Genomic DNA, 20,460 nt, shown 5'->3' on the forward strand with positions numbered 1-20,460 from the left:
CCCCAGTTTTGCATGGGAAATTTTGGGTAAACATACATGAAAAAGAGTTGACACTAACAATACATAGTTAAAAACTGATTTGATTGGAAAGCTAACTCTATTAAAGTTTCTCAGTTCATTAAATAGTGCACAGTATGTTGCTTTGTGTGCCACGGCATATTGATTATTGTAGTTTGTTCAGTTATGTTTTTATTTTATTTTTTCTTGGTAAGGCTGTCTGAAGTTGACGTAAGGCTGTCTGAAGTTGACAAAGCATCGAACTAAAAAAAGAAAACAGCCTACCAAGTAATGTGTACATTATAAACTGTCCAGGTGTGATTCATAAAATGTTGCCTCAGTATGTCCAAATGTATGGGGTTGTAGGTGTTGTATTATCTCCAAGAGGTTGATAGTACATATTGTATGTAGTGTTCTGCATTTTTAAATCTCTGGTAAAGGAAAACTAGACTTCACAATTGGAAATATTTACTATTTAAAATAATATTGTATGGCACAGTTACATGTTTTAAGAGTACCATGTGAGTGTGATATCCCAATTAGAACAAAGTAAAGAATAGAATAAAGATTAAAATCCATGCAAATAACAACAAAAGAAAAACATTTTAACCTTCAAAACCTCCAAATATGTTGTACATTGATACTGTTGGACACATTCACCAATAGGAACTCATTTTCCCTCTGTCCATTAAATTCATACCTAGTATCACTGCTTTTCCATTTGCTGGTTTTCTTTTGCTCTGTGATTTTTAAATATTGAAATTAAGCTCAAATTTTTTTTTAATTTATTCCAATTCTTACTCAGAGTAATGTGAAAGATGAAATTTGCTAAAAGGTATATGATAATGAAATAATAAAAATCTGAAAATTATTTGCATTACCTATATTCTCAAGAAAACTCACTTCTAGTCTTAAGTTACTCAAATGCTTTACAAATTCTTTAAAAAAAACTGGTTGTTGGTTAATGATTTTTTTTTACAAATAGGCTTGCCTTTTTTTACCACTACAGTTCTAGTCAGCAATTCTTAACATACAGTCTGCCATAGTTTGACCGTTTTTCCTCTTGCTTGTAGCTGGACATAGCTTCAGTTTCAACAGTACCTTAGTAGACAATACTAAGAGTTTTGGGCAGTGTCATTGTGTCCCATAGTATTCCCTTTGCTTTGTTTTCCACTTAACTACGTAACTGTGCCTACATGTTTTGTTAACATCTTATTTATACTGGCATAAGGCCAAGTATAAATGTCACTGATTGGTCTCAAACTATTTTATGGTAACCCAAACTGCCAGGAAATTATCCTATTTTTTCCTAGGTGAATACAAACCTACACTTTCTTAAATGGAGTGTCTCTTGCAAGGTGTGCTTTGGCTGTTATTGACTAAGTAGAAAAAACAAATCCTTCAAGTCTATGGGTCATGCTACCTGAAATGGCCTATTCCCATTGTGTTCTCAGTGGCACTTGCAACTGGATGCCACTGTTTGTACTCTAGTTGGGTGTTGAGAGTTTCCTCTTGCACATGCTTCGTGTACATATTTCTGTTGATCTGCTGCGAGGTTGTTAACCCCCTATTGTATTTTGTTTCTTGTAACCTAAAGCTTTGCAAATTTGCAAGAATTTTGATGGTGGGGGGCAGGTTTTTGTGATGTTCAAGCCATGTGGTCTCCCTCCTGTGTCTGTGGTGTTCTTGGTCTGTGAACCACATGTTTGGTCCCCTGTGTGTAGTGATTCATGGCTTCTTAGGAGGAAGATTAATCATGAGTCGAGGCATTGTGTTTGCAAGGGCAAACCTTGCAGCTATTTCATGTCCCTGATAGTGATAAAGTCACATTCTCTCGCTCTCCTGTTGGGGAAGATGGTGTTCCAGAGTGGCTATGTGTGACGGGTTTGTGGGGTGGCAAGCCCCTCAATAGTCCTAGTTTGGGAAGATGCGTCGGAAGAAGGGAAGCAACCCTTGGTCCTTTTCCCGTACCCCCCTGGGGTTCCCCCTACAGCCACCCCTCCAGCAATCCTGGCTGCCCCCCTTCATGTTTTGTGGACAGATGGACAGATGGCTACAAAAGGTGACCTCCCTCATTCCATCAGCATCGTCCTCCAGCACATAGTAGAAGGGGAGAGAAGACAGTTTCCCAGTCTTCCTTTCAGTCGTCATATGCATTGAGAAGAGCAAGAGAGAAGGGGGTGCTAATAACAAGAAACAGTTCAGGTCTGACTCCACTGCTCCCTCCCTACCCTCTCTGAAGTATCAGAGACTGGAAAGCTGCTTTTTGTCGGCGACATTAGAGAGGAGGAGGAGGCTGTGATGTGCCCCTTCGTTGCCTCTGTAGCTTCATTGTTTGTATCCTCTGCCTCTTGCCCCTTCTCATGACAGCATCGGAGAGATGGGGTGACTTCTAGGAAGAGTAGAAGTAGATCTTACTGCAGCACCAACAGAATTTAGAGATGGTGCAGATCGTTGAGGAGGCGCAGGTCCCTGAGATGGAGGTGGTTGCACAGACGAAACAGATCCTCTGCCAGAAGTTGTCATGAGTATGAGTGTTGTAGCAGGTCAGTGAGGTAGTCAGGCAGCCACTGTATATGCTCCTATTCCAGGAGCTGGATGAAAAAGGATGTCATGAAGATCGGGAAGGCAGAACCAACACTCTTGGGAGGTGTTCAGCCATGCCTCATCCCGTTGGAGGTCTTGTCACCTTGCATGTCTAACCCTCCTATTAGGAACCATCACGAGACAGTCACAAGGGCCCCCTTCTTCATGTCTTGCTAAGTTCCTATGTGGCAGACTGGAATAACGACAATTGATGCCTTTTAAGTTCAGATTTCCTGTTCCGAGTGGCGTTGAGTGCTGGGTTAGTGTCCATAACCTTGGGATAGAATTGACTGTCAGATGCATCCCAGGCAAAAGGTACATCCTTGCAGATCAGTTTAGCGGGGTTGACAGTTTAGTAGGATAGTAGGCATAATCGTCCATGAATCAGTAGCAGCACACAGGCTGATGTAACTCTGGAAGGAAGCACACAGGCTGATAGAGCACTGGAAAGGACTGACAGTTGACCTCTTCACAGTGGCACGGAACATAGAGCTGCCTCTGTTCTACTCCCCCTTATTCCTGTACCAAAGAGCAGCAATGCAGGATAACTTCAAACATCTGTGGGACAATATGTACATATTTGCCTGTCAGCTCTTCAGGCACATGAGTAAGGTCCTCAGGCTCTTCGAATCTCAGGGACTGTGAATGACTTTACTGGCCCCCCATGGCCTCAAACTGGGTGTAATTAGAGGTGGTTAGTAGGAATGGGTTTGAATAAAAAGGTTTTAAGTTTTCTAAGTGTAGAATTTTAAGGGATGTTGCTAGATAAATCATCAATTTTTGTAATAGTCAGCAATCTGTAGGAGTAAGTTAACGAAATTAGTTTTACTACCGTGAACAATATATAAAGATTAAAGTGATAATCCATAAATACAGTAATAGATTCATGCTTTCATTTTTGTTATGAAAAGCAGTAATCTGGTGTGGAACTTAAGTGGTGCCAATCTCCACAACTATAATTATTAGTTTTAATGAAAATGATTATAGGTAATTTAATTTTTCCTGAAAGTAAATTGCATGGTAATTTCAAGGAACTCCATGTTATGAGGTTGTTCTAAGGGTTGTAAAAGTTGGACATTTTTGAACTTGTAACAATATATAGCTTTTATGTTCGTTTTACCTTTGCAGAATTTTATAAATATATTTTTTTCTTAGCGCCAAGGCAGAGGTCTGCCCGCATAGCTAAGATTCGTGAAAAAGAAGAGGAGGAGCGAAGAAAGTTAGAAGCCCTTCGCATGAAACAACTTGCTGAAGAGAATAGGCTGAAAGAGTTGAAACGAAAGGCCAGAGAAGAAAGAAGGGTAAGAGCTACTGTTGTACAACCCTACTTATACACACATACGTACATTGATTTGGACAAATGTAGATATTGTATCTTTTGTATTTTCCCAAACAAAAGTTGTGTTTTTACTGTATTTGATAAGTGGAAAAGTTACCTTAGGCACTAATTTGTACTGTGTATTTTAGATGTGTGCTATAAAGTTTTAGATAATGTCATTTTTCGTTTTGCAGGCGCAACGGGAGATCAAAAAGGGAAAACGTGAGAAGAAGGAAAAAAAGGTGAATAATGTAGTTTCCTTTTTCATTGAGCATTTTTTTTTCTTTTATTAAAAAAATGTACCTTATGCTAAAAATGAGCACAGATTAATGCCACAGTCACATCATTTCAGTATCAGATGCCAGCAGATGGTCTGGGTATACTTGGAAAATGTTAACAAAGCCATTTACTATCAGGCTGTAGCATTGATTTTAGGATAGCCCACATAATTTTGGTAGTAATGCTATACAAGGGTGAAAAGGAAAAGAGGACAAATACCTGTCAAAAGAAGGAAGGGGTTAGTAATAACAGAAAAAGAGGTGATAGGCAGTGCTGAGCAGAACATGTTAGTGATGTCATGTCTCATGAATGAAGAGGTATGAAAGCAATATTAATAAAATTTCATTGATATACCAACAGCTGACAAAGACCTGAACATTCTTAGGAATGACTACAGGACTGAGAACAGTTCCTTGCACGATATTTAATATGATTTGGGCTGGTTTCTGTAATACTCAGTTCACTGATACTTGTTGTTTTCAGTAGGAATTAGTCGGTCATCTGCAGGTCTACCTGGCTGTATTTGTTTGGGCTTGTTGAATAGTGTGGAGGGATCTTCATCAGAAGTAGTGTTATTTGCACTGACTGATTCTAGGATCCTAATTATCAACTGAATTTGGTTGAGTAGGTAGCTGTGATAGCTTAGATTTCCCCTTTTTAGATCCACATTGGTTTGTAGGAAGATAATAAGCAGTCTGCTGTTTTAATGATCATGCTTTTGGGATATTTTCAAAGGTTTTTGTAAATATGAATGTTAAGTTTCCTATGTTAGTGCTGTGCTAGTACATAGTTACATGCCTGAAGATTTTTATGATGAGTAGGGGATGAAAATTTGTTGATTAGGTTTCATTTCAGGCTGTTTAATGTATTTGGCATTGCAAAGATAAATTACAAGACTAGAAATTATTGCTAAGATGGGCAATTGGCATAATTAATAGAAATGTATAATTTGGGAGTAGCAGACCCTGTATCATACTGAAGTGCACCAACTTTCCTGTCTTCTTTTTGCTGTTTGAATATCCGTCATTAAGAAGCTTTTAAGAATAACCTGTAGTGAGAAGAGCTTTGAAGATCAAGGGAGAAAGACATTACTTATATATTGTGTAATATGTTATAAGATTTGTGGTTGTTTTTTTTATGTTGCTGTATTTTATGTGCATACTGGCAATGACAGTAATATTTGTAGTAGTCACAACAAAGATCCTTCTATAAGCAGTCAAGTAAAAGGAAATGTGCTTAGCTTTTAGAAGAAAATGACTAACACTGTAATCACTTTTTAGATGTGTATTAAATACATAGGTATGCCACCTGATTGTGTAGCATTTGTAACAATTTAAAGATGAAATTTTTTTACCTTGATTAATAGCTCGTAATATCAGATTTTTAGATGATGATGAGATTCATGATAATTTTTGGTTGTTAAGGATAAAGAAAAAAAGAAGAGGAAAAAGAAGCGGGCCAAGAAAAAGACTGGTGCTGGAGATCCCTGGGAAAATTCGTCGTCGTCATCAAGGTAAAAGGATTCTCTTAATGTTGTTTAGCTGTTGATTACAATTTGAGGTTTTTTGACAGTGTTTAATACTGCTTTGTCATTATACCGTGTTGAATGGTTTTTAGTGATTGATCAATATTCCATTTAGTGGGCTTTGCAGTTACCAGAAATTATCTGTGAAATATAATTGAATGGACGTTGTTGTATTGGTAGGAAATTATTATATTGAATTACACTATTACATTACTGGAATTGTCAACCAGGTACTACAGTGTTCTTTATTGTTTGTCAGTTCCAGTTCAGAGGAAGATGATATAGAAGAGGAGGAAGAGGATGAAAATCTAGAGTTCAAAAGTGACCATGAATTCAGCCCCGAGTCAGACATTGAAGAAGCTGACGCACAGCCCATCAGAAGAGCTCGGACAGCCAAAAAAGGTAAGAAAGGTAACAGATCGTTCTGGAGAATTTTGGCATGGTAGAGTAGTATGTTAGATTGATGGACTTCAGTGTAACAGTACTGAATTATTTGAGTTTTCTCACAATCATCTTTTCCCAGACTATAATGTGAATCTTTGCTTATAAAAAAAAAAAATAGATTTTTATGGCGTGGTAGTAAATGGTATATGAAAATATGGCTGCCTCACCAACAACAGCAGCAACAAAATTGACAAGGCCATCAGATTCCAGATTTTACAGATGTTATTTTAACTATGAACTGACATAATTTCATGGTACTACTTTAATGACCCCATTAATGGGAGGGATATTATCCAGTCAAGATATTACTGGAGTATAATGTCAGAAGATGAAAAAAGTTAGAATAATGCAAAATTTGCATATTAATTGAAGTTAGTAACAGGGTACAAACAGGCAACATTGATATGAATGTCTGAGGTTTGTAAGTGTCTCTAAGGGGTTCTTATGTGAAACCTTGTGACATTGGTGGCTGTTTGAACTTCATTCCTTGGGCATGTAGCATCAGGGCCCTTCAAAATGAGATACTCAGGTTTTAGGTAATTGTGGAAATTTGATCTTTGGACTGCTCTGCAGGTTTGCTATTATTCTATGGAAGACATAACTCTATAGTCAGTGGTCAGCTTGTTACCAATAAATTGCCTCCTTATGGATGATCCCCATGGCTTATAAAAAAAATGTCCAGTAAGTTTTTGCTGTAAGAAAGTACCAGTTGAAAAGAAGGAATATCATACATGTAAGTGAATATAAAGTAATACGGGTGGAGCAAGAAACAAGAAAAAAATTTTACATTTATTGAACAATCAACAATAGTACAATGTACAGGTACTTTTAAAATATAAAAGAACAGTAAAATCATGAATGGCATGTACACCTGGATTGAGAATGAGCTGGGAGTTGGCACCTGAATTTTGCAAGTGCCCAACACCCCCCTCCATGTATATTCACTATCTTTTTCATATCGGTGATGTGTTAAACTAAATGATAATTAATAATAATATAATAATAATGATAATGCTGTGCACAAAAAGAAAATGATACAGTAAGAAAAAGTAAATTCACTGGTAGCAATGGTGTAGTGTAAATTAATGATAGTATTTATAGTTCCTTTTTTATCCATCACAATGCCAGGGTTTAATATATGAAAAGTAATGTGAAATAAAAAAAAAATTAATAAGGCTAAGTAAACAAATTTTTTATTTAAAAATGAAATTTTAAGCAAACAGAAGAAGAATATGTATACAAAATAAAGAATATGTATACAAAATAAACAAATTAATACATGAACTAAAAAACACAAGTAAGCATTATTTGCATAGACCTGCCACCCCGCCAAATACAGCATCCAGGTAACCAACTGTACGCTTCATAACCACAAAGTAATGTGCCTGACAGGAAAAGTTATGCTTTTATATAACTGCCAAATGCAGTATTTCACCAGCATGTAACTACATTAAATGAGTTGTCATAACAGAAGGATTGAATCCTTATAAAGGTTTGAAAATGCAGAAAAAGTGATATTTTAAAAAGTTATGTTCGGGCGAACATAACTTTTTAAAATATCACTTATTTACCAGAAATTTAAGTAGCTAAGTTTAGAATCATTGTGAAGTAGTTTTCAATGTAAGCGGCAGTTAAATACAAAGTCCCTGCCTTCCATATAAACATTAACATATCTACAAGACTGAGAATTAAGAGTTTTTATTATATACATTAGAGATTGATATAAATTTATCATCCGTCTAAAAATTAGCTTAGTTTGTATTGGTCCCAAAAAGTTTAGAGATTTCAAGAACTGAGATAAATTAGAATGTATTACAATGTGTCTCTCTAATATCTTGAGACAGTAAACTAAAAATTAAACTAAAAGTGTAAAAATTATCTTTTTATTTTGTCCATATGGTTAATAAATCAAAATTTATTTTCATAGAAATGTAAAGAAAGGTAAATATGTTAACTGTTTTGGGACTAGCACTCATAAGAACATTTATTATTGGTCAATATGCAGTGTAATTTATTTTTTTAAATTAAAATTCATTGATAAAGTAATTAACACAGAGTTTTTATGTTAATGAAGGTGATTTCACAAAAAAAAGATTTTACCAATTGGCATGTCAAATCATCGTCATGTCTGGTCAAAAAAAAAAAAAAAAAAAAAAAAAAAAATTTTAAGCCCATGCCACTGCTATAAGGCTCAACTATAAAGTAGGTGAGCATTGCTACCATGTGGTTGAATGGATTTGCTTCAGTTTTTTACCACTTTTCAGATAGTTAAACACTAATAATGAAAATACATGCATATAGAGATAAACATTTGACCTCTGAAGTATATAAATTTTGTGATTAAAATAAACTGTTAATTTTTCATAAATGAATAATATAAATAAAAAAGTTGCTGTCAAAACCGCTTTCTTTACGAGAGATGAAAGAATTTTAGTTATGGTACATGCTGTGAAAGTTTAATTGAATTTGTTCAGTCTCATTCGAAGTATGTTCATTTACATTTCTGAAATATAAGTTTTGAGAAAAAAAAAAATTCCATTTTGCATAATTTGTAATAACTAAGAAACATTGAAGGGTAGAAAGCTGCTGATTTCTGCTGAAGATATTTCTTGGCATAAGAAACATCCCATGAAATTTTCAAAGTAATCGGATGAAAGGAAATGTCCAATGAAGATTCTTGCCTTTTGTTCCGCTTTTTCCTTTTTCAATTATGACTACATTTAGTTTTATAGAATTCTCTTATAATACATCTCTTCCTTGCCCTATTATGACAGAAAAAATTGTCCTGAGAAGTACATTAAAAAGCTGGGTGTGGCATAACATACGAAGTACACTGGCACTACGTGATGTGCCTGAAGGAATTGTTGCCATATACTTAAATAATTTTTTTCATTGGTTGTAACAGACACCCTGTAAAGATATCCTGAGGAAATGAAACAATATTAATTCTGTTTTTACCATTTGCAAAAGAATAAAAATTACTTGTAAATGGTTTCTCTTAAATTTTGTGTATGTGAATGGTGATGAGGAAGATTGCTGTTCATTTGCTTATGTCTGTATATTTGAGTGTAACATGCTGATATACATGTTGTGGTCATTTGACTAGGAATAAGTCAAGGAATACAGAACATTGTACATAGTTGTTTAATATACAAAATATGCGAACATCAATGAATAAGGCAATAAGTTTGGTAAGCCTAGTTGAACGTACGATGAGTTTATGTATGTACATTCATTAGGCAGATATATAGTATCTAAAATTGGATAATAAGTAAATTATTTTAGATTGAAGGAAAATATATAAATCGTAGTTAGGATAGGGTAAAATTTATTTTATATGAATATTTTGTTCACTATCAGCAAAGTGAATTGCTTCAAATAGTACTGTATTGTGTTGGCTATTTTTACCATTTTTTGTTATTTAGCAGATTTTGTTACCAGAAGGGGCAGACCCCCAACTGGCCATTAAGTTGAGGTGTCAGTGTTTAGTATGTTTCCAAATCTAACTAATAATATTTGCTATCCAAAACCATAGTATACAGTAGAGATCTTCATGTGGTTATGTGGTAGAAAAAGCACTAATAAGGGGTAGCTAGTATGAAGGTACCCAACACCTTCAGAATTTTATTTAGAGATATCAGGGTATTCAAATATTATTTTATTTTAGATGTTCCAGTTATGATACAATTCATTACAAAAATTTTCCTGTTATTTGTAAACATTTATGTAAGCAGAATTGTATAAAGAATTTATAATCTGGATGTTATATTGAAATGTATGAAGTATTTATAAAAGATTGCTGTGGAACAGTAGTGAAATGTATTTGTATTTCGTTAATATAACATTAAAATTTAGGATCTTTCCTAGATAGCAACCCCCCAAAAAATTTTGGGGGGGTCGTTATCTAGGACTAATATTTTTTGGGAGTCATTATCTTTATGATATTTACAGTCTTGTTTATGTTTTGACGGTCATCCCCAACAGTCTTTTACTAAACACAACGCAAAGGTGTTAAAATACTGGTTTAAAATCCTTGGGTGGGATCACTATCTAGGAAAGATCCATGATTTGCGATACTATTTATATATTTGCGTGATGGATGAGACCTTATTTGTTATTCCAGTGCACCAAACTATGGTCTCTTCATTCACTTGGGTATTGACCAGGTTCTATAAAAGCAAGCTTTGTGATGGATAGGGAGCTCTATGCACTCAAGTTTCCACATTATGGTCAGTTCATTATAATCTGCTTTTACTTTACTGACTATCATTCTGATTGTAAAAAGATGTTAAAGCTGTTCTTAGTATTTGGAGTGATGATGGTGAAGTACTAAAATGGCTTTAAGCCACAACCAGGTCCCAATCTTTGGCCAAAAGTATTTGTGTCAGGTTTGACAGCTTCCTCCCTGCTTTTGTATTCTGTATCCCTTAATTTTATTTAAATTTGTTTTTTTTTTTCGTGTTGAGTATGGTCTTTTAGTTTTATATCTTGTTTTTTGTTGAACCAAAACTTTGTGTAATTCTGCTTTGTGAAGAATTTTATTGCATCTACAAACTTTCTATGTTTTCAGTTTGATTCAAAAGAAACTTTATCCAAGGTTAATTTTGTTTTGTCTTTGAAATGATCTTTTCACCTGTGCATTATATTTTGTTGGTAAACACCAAATTGCTTTTGTTGAAAACTAAGTTGGGTAGCCTACTTATCATATACATATTAAACATCAGAAACAAGTTGAAGACCATAAGTGAAGGATGAATCTTTGGCAAATGTTGGATAATCAGCTTGATTGTGATGTGTGTTATAAGTTGCAGAAATGTGTTTATGGCATTTTACTGCCGTGTGCACCTTTAAGTTGCCTAAGATGATTATTTTACATGTTGATGCTGGTGTATCATTAACACATGTTGCTGGTGCCATATTTTGGAAGAAAAGAAAATTAGAAATCATCTCTCTATTTGAGGGCCATTTTATTATGGATACATTTCTTTTGAATCGCCTTTTGTATTTGTAGGTAAATTAAGTTTGATTAATAAATTTTACACCTTTTCAGCTTTGGATCTTTTTCTTATTGTAACGATTGAATCTGCAATTATTTCTCCTTGCAGCTGTGACAAAGAGTGACATTGAGGAAGAGGAGGAAGAAGAAGAGGAAGAGGAGGAGGAAGACCAGACACAGTGCACCAAATGTGGCCATGATGACCACCCTGAAACAATCTTGTTGTGTGACAATTGTGATGCAGGATGGCATCTCTCATGCCTCAGACCTCCTTTACTTAGTGTTCCTGAAGGAGATTGGATTTGTCCAACCTGTGAACATGTTAGTAACTAGTATTCTTTTTTGTTAAATGCTGTCTTTTTGTTGATGCATTCAGTTGTGCTTAGTATTTGTATAGTTGTATAGTGTGAATGCAATATTAGTTAGTTTAGTATAACTTTTTAATCATAAAGTATAGAAAGATGGAAAGAGTAAGAAGATTGTATGTTATAGAAATTAACAGACCAGGATGTTGGTTATGTTTTTCTTGAGCTGTCTTCTTCTCCACCACATGCAGTCATAGTAACTGTTGAAGATGATATTACCATCATCAATGTTATATTTCGAAAGTGTGCTTAGTGGAATATATACATTTATATCTGTGATTTTAGGGAATTATTTATTTTGTTATTTCCTGTGGCTTTTTTTAATACAGCAATACTTTCCATGTTAACTGTGGAATTTGTAATTTTACTAATCAAATTGTGAATTCAAGAATTTATTCATGCAAACATTTTTCATACAAACTCCTTAAATATTTATTGCCTTATTTCCTTGGGCATGGAACTCCCAGTTTCAGCTGATGTGGTTTGGTCTTCAAAGCCAAGAAAACTCTGTTCATATTTTGTTCTGCCCCTGATACTTCCCATGATTCATCTTCGGACAAAGGAGCAAGTTTTCTCTGCTGTAAAACTTTTTTGTTTCATCTTACTCCATTGCCAGTGACCATAATATAAGTAGTAGTAAATTTGACTTGACTTGTAGAATTGCATGTATAAGAACACCTAAAAAAATATAAAATGTTTTTTTACCAAGCCTTTCTAGGGACTTTTGTCCTCCTTTCTCTTTTGATATATAATTGCTAAAAGTCAGTCTTTCAATGAGACATTAAATAACCAGTTACCAACAATATGTATAAACAGAATACCTTACAATGAATGTGTTCAGGTTTACACAGGAGAAATGATTACATTTTCCAAATGGAATAATCAAAGTTATTTAACCAGAAGAGGTGACAAATTATTCAAGAAATCATTATTAAGAATATAACAGAAATGTCTCGATGTCAAGATTGCTGAAAAAAGGGTGATTTGTTGAATTTCTCCTTATGGAAGATAGTTATAATTTTGATATAAAGTGTCATTTTAAGTAGGCTTCTTCTGTTAACCAGAGCAAGTGCCAGTATAAGGCTGTCTTAATCTAAAAAAAAGAAAGAAACTGCTTTCATGTATATTATTTTAACTCTTGTCTACAGTATGTTGGTAATTGGTTATTTGATGTCGCTACTTATTGTTACTAAGACTGTTTACTGTTTATATATTTTGAAGGAGGGATGGAAGTTCTCTTACATTCAATCAAAAAAATTAATTCAGCAGTTTTTGGTTCCTTTTATGTATTCGTGGATAGGGGAAATGTGCTTGGTTCTTTAGTTAATCATATATAATGAAACACAGAGTAAGTGAATAAAAACAATTAGAATAAAATTAAGATTATTAAAAACAAAGATTCAAATAAAGTAAAAACTACTAAATATAAATACATAAATGTATGAAATGGGTATACGGTATCATAAAAGTGTTTCCATTGATAATTTAAACTTTTTCTGCCTGACCCCTTAAGGGGGTAGTGCCATCAGTCTACCTCATGCAGAGCACTGTAGGCATTACTTACGTTTCTTCGCAGTGTCCCTTCAGCCCCTAGCTGCAGCCCATTTCATTCCTTTTACTTAAGCTCTAGTTCATATTCACTTTCTTCCATCTTACTCTCCATGCTCTCCTAACAATTGATTTGTAGTGCAACTGCTTCAAGGTTTTCCTCCTGTTATACCGTTCAAATCCTTCTACTATCAATTTCCAGTTCAGCGCTGTATGACTTCATAGGTTCCAGCACTTGGTCTGGCCAAAATTCTATATTCTATTCTGTTCTTATTCTCCTTGACAAGAAAGTGGAACAAAAGTTTCAAACGACTCAAGTGTTTTGTAAGAAGCATATATTGCTAACAAGTCTGGTAATGAACTCAGGTCATTATATTGTGTTTTTTGAGATGATCCACTTAAATTTTCTGTCCAAAACTAGATATACAAAGGCAGAAATTATGTTTAAAGTTAGTTTTAATTGAGAATCTGATACATTGAAAGGTTGCATCACTACCCATTGCCTGTATTCGTGGTAATACACTTCTTTGTTAGATATACTGTATAGTATTTAGGAAACAAAAACACTGTATATGTTCTAACAGAACACTGTATATGTTCTAACTCCAAAGTCTTCATCCAGCTAAATTTCTTGAACTCTTTCATAAGAATGTATGTGAGGCTTATCTTATACACTTCTCTTGTTTCATACAGATATTCATCTTTTATACATATTATAGGCAGTGTAGCTAAGCTCATCTTTTAAAGCTATTCTGAAGGCTTTTCATTTATCCTGTATGGTGAGGTTTGGTTTTATAATATTTGACTGTGGAAATGATTGAAATCACTCACTTGAGTGGTTCTTTATAAAGTTTTTAGCATGCCATCAATTTCAAGATTTACTGTTTTGTTTTCAGGTGATGCTGATTAAAAAATTGAAGGAAGTTTTAGAAAGGTTTGATGAATGTCAGAAGAAGGCACATAATGAAGAGTTACGAAGGCAGCGCCTTGCGTATGTCAATGTGTCCTTAGACAACATCCTTCCTGAAGGTGGGAAGAAGAAGAAGAAACACCGCTCGAGGGAAGATGGTGAAGAAGAGGATGATGATGATGAATCAGGCTCTGATTCAGACTCTGACGTAAGGAATTATTTTTGTGTTATTTTAAATAAAAGGAAAGAGAACTAGAATTATTTGCCTTTTTAAAACAATAGTTTGCATTGTGTTGTTAAAACAATAGTTTTTAAAACAATAGTTTGCATTGTCTTGTTATTAATTTTATATTTTCCTATGGCAAAAATTGAGAGAAAATATTTAGAGTAAACAACAAATGTAGTTCTAACATGTCCAGTATTAAACGTCATTGATTTGGTTAAGTGTATGAAGATCAACATGAATATTGCAGGATTCTGACAGTGAGAGTGACGATGACAGTACTGGGTCAAGTGAGTCTTCAAGTGAATCGGATGCACCTCTTTACACCTTACGAGCTCGAAGTTCAAGAACATTGAAGGAGCAAGTGGAAGATTTTGATGAAATGATCAATGAAGCTATAAGAGTAAGAAGGGTTCAATTGCTATTTTATTTTAGTGTTATGTGCTCCACTTCCATAGGGATTTTAGTAAATTGCATTGTGTTTACTTGGCATTGAAATTTATATTAATGGTAGAAGCATTGTGGTTATTCCAGTGGTAGTCCTAGAAAAGACCTAAGAAAATGCTTAACCAGTCTTATATAATTTTTAGAAAAATTTTAATTACCACAGTTTTGGGTCGGTCTGGGAACAGTAGATAGACATTAAATGTAATAGACCACACATAAGACCATAACTGCAGAGATTTTGAATGTAAAAAAGAGAAACTGTTATTTTTAGATATACAAAAGGTGTTATACATTGCATGGAAGTATGCAATTTACAAAACCTCATGCTGCTCATATTCATTGATGCCAAGGTTCAGAAAATTTCATAATTGACCACACTTTGCAGATGTATATTGATAATATTTACGCCAGTAAGTGGAAACTGAAAGATAGTTCCTTGAGACAGTGTCTATTTAATAGCACACTTCCTGTTCACAATTTATAACATAAAAGTTACATCCTGGGGTACAAAGTAGTGTCTGAATGGATGACTGCTCTATTCTGTACATCATTAAATCAAACAGCATGGCATGCCAGACAAATTCTAATTTTGCTTATAAAGTTAACATGTAGGATTTCTCAGTAAGATTACAGTTTTGTGGCAAGGAAACAAAAGCTACTATAATTTATGTAGCTATGATGTACTGAAAAGTGGAGAAAAGATGTAAAGTAGATCAATGTCATTTTTGGTGTGTAAAACAAGTTTTCTATTATGGTCATCTTAATGTATTTTGTTAGCTTTTCCCTGTATGGTGTTAGACATGAAATGAGTTCTCTCGAATATCTCCTGTCTTGCATTTTTCCTGCCTAGACAATTATTAGGTCTGGACCTTCATCTCTCATTTTTTCATGATAGCCTGACCTTCTTACAGGTCTGTGTCCTTTTTATCTGCAACATTACTTAACAACTGTTCCTAATCCATTTTTATCATGTAGCCAAAATATCACAGCTCACCTTATAACTAACTTTGCATATCTGACCTTATTTGAAGGCCTATGATCCCCATAATTTCCTTATCAGATGCTAATTGACATATTTCCTTCTTTGTAGCAGTGTTTAGAAAAATGTGCTTATATTTCTTTCCCAAGGATGAAATGGAGGCTGCGGCTGGTGCTGGAAATGCTGGGAGAGGCAAAGATATTGACAATATCATCCAAGCCAATAATGAAGAGGAGGAGGAGGAGGAGGAAGAAGAGGCGGAGGATGAAGAATATAAAGAAGAAAATGAAGATGAAGTAGAAAACAAAGAAAATGAAAAGCCAGGTGTTGAAATTGACCGAACTGGAGAAAGTAAAGCAGAAAAGAAGGAGGAAGGCGATGAAGTTAAAAGGGAACGAGAAGCAGATGATGAAGAGGATGAAGTTGCACCTAAAAGAAAAAAACAGAAACCCTCAGAAAATGCCAGTGAAAATGATGAAGACTATAAAGAAAGTGATGAGGTACGTGTTTCATTGTTAGCTATACTTGTACATTTTTTTCAAGCTGTACACAAGTAATACTTTCAGCTGTAAGTAGAGAGGCAACAATTTACAGTGTACCTTATAGTTACCCTATAACCCCCAGCTGCATTAATTTTTACTTAATACAGTTGAACCTCTTAAAACCAGCATTCTATAATCCAGAAACTCCTGTGGTTCGGCTTGATTTTAGATCAGCCTCCATTAGTTCATTCCGCTGCCACCAGGGACGTGCCACATATTGTTTACAACTTTAGGGCAGCAAAAATTATGCCATGTATCCTTTGTTTGTATGAAAATATAGTTGTTAGTAATGTAAATATGCAAAGTCAAATATGTTGTTGATGTTAACCTTGGAAGAATAATGTATATGCTTGAGAGACAGTTCTGATAATTTCTCTTATGTAACTGTGTATTTGCCTATTCGATATGCCACCCATGAGATTATATGATGCTAGAGGCAAGAAGTGCAAGCATAAATCTTTACCCATGCTAGAAAATCTTTTATTTCATTAGTGAAAAGTTTATTGCTCATTTTCCTCAATAGATGGTGCCGGTGTACTTTGTTTACGTTTTGACGGCGACATTCAAATGCTCAGTTTTTACCAAAATTCATTCATTAGTTTTTTCATCTCTTTGTCCTCTACATTAAAAGTAAACTTAGAAACCAATAGCGATAATTATGAAGCTACAAAATTTCTGATATGAAAGTCACCGATAGTAATATGCAGATTCTGAGAAGTTTAATACTGTAGTTAGACTTACAATTGGGTAGGCTAACTTGGGAATGTAGTCTAAATGTGTTAAAGTACGCTATTTTAAAGAAAGGTATACAGTATAAAGTTATAAAATGAAGTTAAAAGTATATGAGTAATAAAATGATAAAAAGCAGTGTCAGAACATAGCTAGTAGTAGGCTAAGTCGAAAACTAGGCTATTTGTATGTATAATTGCCTAAAGGCTTAATTTTTTAGGGCTGTATTCTGTATTCTGGGATTTTCTGTGGTCCGGCAGTGGCCTGATCCCAAAGTTTCCGGATTTAAGAGGTTGGACTGTAGTTAGTGACTTTTCCTCTTGGTCCCTTCCCATCTGCCTGTCAACTTTTATAACTAAAATATATTCCAATTTTTACCTTGCTGAAGAACACATCCTTCAAGGTGAATACTTTAAGAATCCAGGAATTTAACTTTCTGGTCTAGTTGAATTACTCTGACCAGCGCAAGAAGAGCCTTTATTAGGTTCAGAGGTTTGGATAACCTAATCATTTATAAATAATAATAATAATAATAATAATAATAATAATAATAATAATAATAATAATAATAATAATAATAGTACTGTAATAATAATATAGTTAGAAATCTGACTAAATGAATTTCTACTATGTATTGATGGATTCATATGCAAAGAACACTTGGGTTAAATTGGTATTTCTGGAAAGTGAATACAATAAAAAAGGGAGTGAATATAATTGAAAATGATTGTAGAAGGTCCATCTCTAAGTTCAATACTTGATAAGAATAGAATCAAGTTTGTGTATTCCAGATTTAAATATTCAGAAAATTTTAAGGTAACTGAGCCTTTTGATATTATTGAGCACCTGTGATATTGCAATGTTTTTATGCTACAGGCAAACATATCAAAAGTGATGTATTGTCTTTAATTTGTTTATTTTTGTAAATTTTTCAGCATCAAGACTCAGATTCAGATGAGGAAGAGGAAGTAAAACCTGTCCGGAAGAGAAGTAAGCCATACAATATGTATTTCAAGAAACGACGACGGCTTACAGATCTTGATGCGGAAGACGACGATGATGCTAGTGATGAAGATTTTATGAATACAAGGTGATTATTACGGAATTTATTTTGTATGATATACTTCAATGTATTTGCAGCATAAGGTATAGGTTATACCAGCAAGCACAAGAAGAGCTATTAGGCTCAGAGGTCTGGATAAACTAATCCTTTGGTGTAATAATAATAATAATAATAATAATACCCAAAGGAAGGTATTGTCAAGAATATGGGTAATATTTTGATTGATTTGATGCCTAAATTTTCAGTGAAGAGGAGGAGGAAGAGAGTGAAGAATCTGCGGTATCCTCCTCATCATTAGCCACAGAATATGACAGCGATGATTCTGATGTCGTTGGTGGTAAAAGGAGACGTAGTAGTAGATATGATAACCTTCCTCTTAGGAGGTCAGCGCGTAATCGGCAAAGTGCTCCATATGAAGAAGGTGAGCGACTTTATTCTGGGGAAATTTCTTTCATTATTTCTTGGATTTTAGATTATTTATGTTTGTATTTTTGAAAAGCTTTCACTGCAAATCCCTATAGCAAGTGTGGTATGGTAGACTTTGCAAGCTGGGGGTGCAAATGGTTGTCAGTTTATGTGAAAGGGCGTGCATCATTGCTCATGGTCCAAAATTTAGTTCTTGTTGTGTACTGTATCAGGCAGTTTATTATTAAGACAGCTGTTTGATTTGTTGCTCATCTTTGCCCAAGACATTGTTTAACCCTTCTTAAAGTATTACTTTTCCATAATTTCTCCAGTGCAAGACATTTCATTTGAATCGCAAGCCAAACTAATTAGAAATGTGCACTTAGCCTTTTCTTTTTCTCTGAATTAACTATATGCACTGCTACCCCACTTTTTCATGGGGATGGGTTCCAAAACCTACTGTGGAAATGCAAAACTCCCAAGTATCAAGTACTCCTTAAATTAAAATGCTTTTAACTGCCTAATTGAATACGGAAAAAAGCTAATGAGTGTGAGAAAGCAGTGTATAATGAAGTATTTTGTTCAATAATATTGATGATTATGATGACCCTGTATATATGTGTTTTATGATAAATTGTTTGAACTTCTGGTGACACTGAGGCCACTTCTTCTGTTAGGCTCTGGTGCAACAGATATTTTACCATATTTCTTTTAACAGATTCAGATGATGAGAGATATGGAAAAAGATCAAAGAAAAAGAAAAAAAGGAGAAGAAGTTCTTCAGAAGAGGAAGAATCATCTGATAGTGATAGAAGCTACAAACATAAAAAGAAGGTGTAAGTATTGTATCAAGTTGACTTCTTTTTATGCACTATTTTTTACTCTTCCTGACAATTTTCCAGAATGTAAGTGCAGAATGTTTAAATTAAACATAAATATCATAAATAATGCTGTTATATGTATCAGTTACCAGCTTAATCATCAGTCCAAGGAGATTATTAACTTGAGAACTTGTGTATCATTTGTATCTTGTTAAGTTATTGTATGGTAGAAGTAAAGGAAGAATGTCATTCTTAGGAAAGCTGTTTGAAATAATTTTTTGTGCTTCCTTGATACAAAGCTTCTTTGTTGCTAACTGTATTGCCTTCCAACTATCTTCTCCGTTTGGTACACATCTATGATACATGGTACGGAGAAAGTGTCATGTATTTTATTGTAAGGCACTCCGATTGCACTGTTTGGAAGCCTCTTCTAGTCTTTAATTATTACTTCTTAGTTTTTGCAATTTTTGTTCAGTCTAACAGGGAACTAGGTTTTATTTAAGAAAGAGCTTTATATATACATGAAATATGCAGTGATTATTAATATATATTCCTACAAAGTGGATTGAAATTTTGGCTTGCTGTAGATTGTAGAATTTGGCATAGAGTAATTAATTTTCGATTTACAAAATGTGATGAATTTCTTGGACGTGGGGAGTTTGTTGCTAAATTTTTTAAAGGCATTTTTATTTCATCTAGAAATCAAAGAAGAAAACAAGTTGGAAAAGTGAAAGGAAGAAGAGGAAGTAAGAAGGGAAGAGGAAAGAAACAGACAAAATCCAAACCCAAATCGAAAAAGAGCGGTGAGGAAGATGGTGAAAAGCCAGTTAAGCCCCGGGTAAGTAGCTTATTCTTGTATAGTTAGGAAAGTCCTGTGTTTGTTAGACTATTTACTGTACATAAGTGGCTCTGTGTTAGTGTATTTTGTCCACTGAAAAACCAGAAATAAACTTGACATAGTAGTCTCATAGTATATGAGGTAGTGCGTGGTCTCTGACCAGCTATCACCACGTACGCGCTGGAGTTGCCAGATCTCACAGGTAACTTGCTTACAATCTTATTGTTTTTTTAACCGGTTACCAGCTGGCACCTGGAAAATATCCTACTGTTAAGACCTCAGGTGGTTTGTTAGCTATGAAAAATACAAATTAATTAAAAAATTTGTCATATATATAAACCTAAGGTAAAGCCTGCAAGTTTTAGCCAAGACACCAGCAATTTTTTTTTAAACTTGCATAATTTTTGTTGTTTAAATTTCATGTATAGTGCATGTAGGCAAGACT

The 20,460-nt window shown here is 34.3% G+C and overlaps 1 protein-coding gene across 1 annotated transcript in view; it reads left to right on the top strand.

Moving 5' to 3' along the window:
• LOC135213689 (protein piccolo-like) overlaps positions 1–20,460 on the top strand; it is a 40,714-nt gene that overhangs the window by 12,746 nt on the left and 7,508 nt on the right. Inside the window, 12 exon segments of the mRNA XM_064247777.1 lie at positions 3,739–3,884; positions 4,096–4,143; positions 5,605–5,693; positions 5,965–6,107; positions 11,255–11,466; positions 13,955–14,176; positions 14,442–14,594; positions 15,767–16,117; positions 17,824–17,978; positions 18,197–18,372; positions 19,075–19,192; positions 19,877–20,015. Coding sequence (XP_064103847.1) covers positions 3,739–3,884; positions 4,096–4,143; positions 5,605–5,693; positions 5,965–6,107; positions 11,255–11,466; positions 13,955–14,176; positions 14,442–14,594; positions 15,767–16,117; positions 17,824–17,978; positions 18,197–18,372; positions 19,075–19,192; positions 19,877–20,015 — 1,952 coding nt within the window.

Source organism: Macrobrachium nipponense, chromosome 43 (assembly GCF_015104395.2).
Source record: "Macrobrachium nipponense isolate FS-2020 chromosome 43, ASM1510439v2, whole genome shotgun sequence".
NCBI classification, from domain to species: domain Eukaryota; kingdom Metazoa; phylum Arthropoda; class Malacostraca; order Decapoda; family Palaemonidae; genus Macrobrachium; species Macrobrachium nipponense.